This window comes from Geospiza fortis, unplaced genomic scaffold (genome assembly GCF_000277835.1).
Source record: "Geospiza fortis unplaced genomic scaffold, GeoFor_1.0 scaffold313, whole genome shotgun sequence".
Lineage (NCBI taxonomy): Eukaryota > Metazoa > Chordata > Aves > Passeriformes > Thraupidae > Geospiza > Geospiza fortis.
This window is the reverse complement of record NW_005054582.1, coordinates 201,845-205,898: the sequence shown is the minus strand read 5'-3', so window position 1 is coordinate 205,898 and position 4,054 is coordinate 201,845. Positions and strand designations below refer to the sequence as shown.

General features: G+C 65.1%; 1 protein-coding gene across 2 annotated transcripts; it reads right to left on the bottom strand.

The window, feature by feature from the left end:
* Nucleotides 1–335: 335 nt before the first annotated feature.
* MTX1 (metaxin 1) lies at nt 336–3,541 on the bottom strand. Of its 2 annotated transcripts, none has more exons than XM_031064317.1 (8): nt 3,397–3,541; nt 3,244–3,313; nt 2,269–2,390; nt 2,039–2,131; nt 1,566–1,748; nt 1,253–1,329; nt 850–1,004; nt 336–723 (listed from the first exon to the last, which is right to left on the bottom strand). In XM_031064317.1, exons 1-8 carry the CDS (start codon nt 3,475–3,477, stop codon nt 497–499), a joined length of 1,008 nt encoding a protein of 335 aa, XP_030920177.1. In that variant the 5' UTR covers nt 3,478–3,541; the 3' UTR covers nt 336–496. The 2 variants fall into 2 exon arrangements, with proteins under 2 accessions (XP_030920177.1, XP_030920178.1); XM_031064318.1 differs by having other exon boundaries at nt 2,269–2,348.
* Nucleotides 3,542–4,054: the final 513 nt, after the last annotated feature.

The following is a 4,054-nucleotide window of genomic DNA, read 5'->3' as shown; positions in this document are numbered from 1 at the left end:
TGTGTCTCGGCTGTGCTGCCGGGCTGGCAGCAGCGTGGAGGGGAGGTATCAGCCCTGCAGAGCCGCTGTCTGCACTGCCCTGAGTGCTGCCATAGGGGAATGATGCAGGGGAGATGTGGGGCTCAGCCCCACAGCTGTTGGAGAAGGGGCAGGGACACTGCTCAGATGCCACAGATGCTTTTAGGTCCCCCCTCTGGGACCTCTGCAAGACCCAAAGCTGGAGCGAGGGGCAGAGCCACAGCCAGGACACATTGGTGCCTGCTGCAAAACTCCAGCCTGGGCAACTGGGGAAACTGGGAAGGGCCTTGGGGGTGCTGGGACTATGAGAGGGTGCGGGTGGAGAGAGGGAGGTTTATTGGTGAGGCAGGGAAGTTCCCACGGAGAAGGCTGTGGTTCCTGGTGGTGGGATACAGAGCAGAGCAGCGATGCTGCCAGGCTTCCAGAGTAAAAACAGTCAGTTCCAGGGGCTGGGAAGGAACAGTCACACAGCTCTTCCTCACTCCTCCTCCTCCTCTTCCTCCTCCTGCATGGCGACGGGCTGCCGGCCGGCCGGCCCCACGCTGCCGCGCTGGATGGAGACGATGCCGCTGAGGAAGGCGTAGCCCAGCATGGCCGCCAGCCCCACCAGCACTGACAGCAGCTGCTTGCGCCGTTTGTGGGGGTCCTCCTCTGCCTCGCTGCCGTCCGTGCCTGCAGCCCGAGGGGCACTGCTCAGGGGGTCACCTGGAGGGGCACAGCAGCGGTGTGGGTGGGAAGGGTCACCCTGAGCGTGAGCCCCAGCTGGGGATGCACACCTGGGGAGGACAGGTCGCTCCCAAGCGCACAGGGTGAGGTAGGGATGGCTCTCACCTCCGTCCCAGGGGAAGTAAAGGCTGAGGATAGAGGTGCAGTAGTTGCACAGGTTCTGCAGGGACTTCAGGTGCTGCTGCAGTTTCCCGTTGGGCAGCTTTGCCTTCAGGAGCGGCGCCAGGCGGCTGAAGACCAAGGCGTCGAGGGAGGCCGGCCTGGGGCACAGAGAGCGCTGTCTGGGCCACTGTCCCCACCCAAAGCCACCCAGAGCCACCAGCCACCACCAGCCCCAGCACCCCCAGGGCACAGCACATGGCTCCCTCTCCTTGGGACAGTGCCCTGTCCCCTCTGAGCCTGTTCTGCACCCAGAGTGGCTGCAGCCCCCTGCAGACCACGGGGCCTCAGCCCTGCTGGGGTGTGGGGGCTCTCAGGTCCCGTCCCCTCCCTGCCTTTGGCCACCTACGAGTCTCCAAAGAAAAACTTCTGGGAGCCGAGGCGCTGGGAGAGGAGTGTCAGGCATTCCCGAGCTTCCCGGTAGAGCTGTAGGAGGAGGATAAACGGTTGTCACCTGCCCAGGTACCACCACAGTGCTCAGGGGAGCAGGAGGGGGGAACCCACACCCCAGTTTGGGTTTTTTCAGAGCCAATCTTAAAGGTGCAAAGCTTATTTCTGGGCTAAACACACGAATGGGGATACGAGCATCATAAAGTCAGCCCAGAACAGCCTCACAGGAATCCCCCTGTGAGGACCCACAGTGCCCAGACCCCATCCCTCACCTCCTTCTCCAGCTTCTCCTCATCCTCCATGTAGTCATCCCCCCAGATGAGCTGAAGCTGCTCCAGGTGCCGCTTGTGCATGGCGTTGGGCAGGAAGAAGTTGAGGGGGAAGGGGATGGTTTCTGCGTACCACTTCCGCGTGTGCTCCACGTAGTTCTTGGCGTCCACCCAGAAGGTGTGGATCTGTGGTGGAGAACAATCCACAGCCTGGCCACGGCAGAGCTGCTGGCACACCAGAGCCCCTGCCTGGCACAGCCACCCGGGAGATCATGAGGGGCTGCAGGAGCATTGGGGTCAAGGGCAGACCCCAGCCCGGGCTGCACAACCCACGGCTGCCACCCCCAAACCCCCCATCCCTGCCATGCCAGGCTGCCAGGATGCCGCTGCTGGCAGCTGGGCACACCCAAGCCTGCCTGCACAGCTCCAGGGAGCAGACCCCATCCCCAGCAAGCCCCTCTTTCCCCCAGCCTCACCAGCACTGGCAGCAGCTTCTCCTCCAGCAGGGACACGAAGGCCAGCGTGTCTGCGCTCTGCGTGGCCGACAGGTCGTAGTCAGCATTGTATTTCTGCAGAGAAAACACCAATTTAATCCCATGGGATACCCCAAATCCCATCCGTGGGGGACACAACAGAGTCCCCTCCTCCCTGAGGGGTTGCAGCACCCAGCAGCCCAGGGCAGGGGGTGCCCCAAGCCCCTCTGTACCTGTTTCCTGAGGTGGGTTATGATCTGCTGAGGTTTGGAGATGGTGCCCTCGTCCCGTGTCCTCAGCGCGGGCAGGTGCCCTGTGGGCAGGGGGAGTGAGCAGGGGCTGCAGCCACCCTGCCCTGAGCAGGGGAGGGGTGCAGGGGGCTGCAAGGGGGGATGGACCCTCATGCCTGGATGAAGGGCACGAGGCAGTGCAGGGGTGTAAGGTGAGGTGGGGGCAGAGCAGCGCAGGGGAGGGGGCAGAAGCTGTGTGATGGGAAATGGGGAACGTTCCAGGACAAGGGGGGTGTGGTGGGGATGGACAGGGGGTGCAATGGGGAGTGATGGCACAGCGGGAGCAATGGGGCATAAGAGGGCAGTGATGCATGGGGGAACGGAAAAAAGGGGGGTGCAATGAGGTGGGAAGGTGTTCAATGGGACAGGAGTCACAATGGGATGAGGGGGTGCAATGGGACAGGGGATCTGATGGGCCATGAGGGTGCAATAGGGCAAGAGGGGGTGTGATGGGACAGAGGTGGTGATGAGAAGATGGGGTGTGAGGGGATAGAGAGGAGTACAGTGGTGGGGGACACACGACAAGGGGGTACAATAAGATAAGAGGGTGCAGTCAGGGGCACAGGACATGAGGGATGCCATGGGGTGGGAGGGTGTGATGGGACAAGGGGTACAATAGGATGTTACGGTGGTAATGGGACAGGGGGTGTGATGAGGTACAGGGGGTGCAGTGGTGTAGGATGGTGCCACGTGGGGAGGAGAGGCCATGGGGCAAGAGAGCTGCAGTGGGATAAGAGGGTGCAATAGGGCAGGGGGTCAGCGGTGTGGGGCCACAGGAGGGATAAAATGGGCTCGGAGGTTGTAATGGGGCGGGGGGCGTAACGCGTGCAAGGATGGGGAATGGGGCAATGGGATAACGGGGCTGCCATGGGGTGGGGGTCCCGGTGGTGGTGCCGGTATCCTCGGCGGGGCCCTTACCGGAGGGGCTCCTCCAGGGGCTGGTGACCCGGTGCACCTTCAGCGGCGCCCCCGTGAACCGCGCGTACGTCTGCGGGAGGGACGGACGGAGGGATAGAGCGGGGCTCCGCCCGCGGGACCCCGGCCCACCCCCGTGCCGGCCCCGGCGCTCACCAGCACAGCCAGGCAGTCGGGATCCACCGAGGGCAGCCCCCAGCCCCCGGCCCAGCAGAACAGCTCCATGGGCGCCGCCATCTTCCGCCGACCCGGAACCGGACGGGCGGCACCGCCCGCCCCCGCCGCGGGGCGGCACCGACCGGGGGTCCCCGCGATGGAGCGGAGCCGAGCGGGGTCCGGGGCTGGGAATGCTGGTGGTGGGGTCTGCGGGGTCCTTGCGGCAGAACCCGCGTCCCGCTCCGCCCCGCACGGCTCAGCTCAGCTCCACACTGCTCACCCTGCCGTGCCCCGCACTGTACTCACAGCCCTGCCGTGTCCCGCATCTTTCTGCATTGCCCCGCACCGCTCAGCTCCACACTGCTCGGCCCCGCACCGTGCTCACAGCCCTGCCGTGCCCCGCATCTCTCTGCATTGCCCCTCACCGCTCAGCTCCACACTGCTCCGTCCTGCTCAGCCCCGCATCTCCCCGCATGGCCCCACATTGCCTCGCACGGCTCAGCTCAGCTCCATCCTGCTCACGCTTCTCGGTCCCGCCCCGCACACTCCCGCTGTGCCCCGCATGGGCCCGCACGGCTCAGCCCAGCTCCGCACCGCTCACCCTGCTCGCCCCGCACCCTCCCGCAGCTCTCCGCGGACAGCAGCCGGGCCGGGAGCC

Coding starts and splice junctions, on each gene's coding strand:
- MTX1 (XM_031064317.1), bottom strand. CDS start 3,477: ATGGCGGCGCCCATGGAGCTGTTCTGCTGGGCCGGGGGCTGGGGGCTG. Junction 2,391..3,243: donor CCCCTGGAGGAGCCCCTCCG/GTAAGGGCCCCG, acceptor TCCCCTGCTCAG/GGCAGGGTGGCTGCAGCCCC. Junction 1,005..1,252: donor AAGTTTTTCTTTGGAGACTC/GTAGGTGGCCAA, acceptor TCTGTGCCCCAG/GCCGGCCTCCCTCGACGCCT.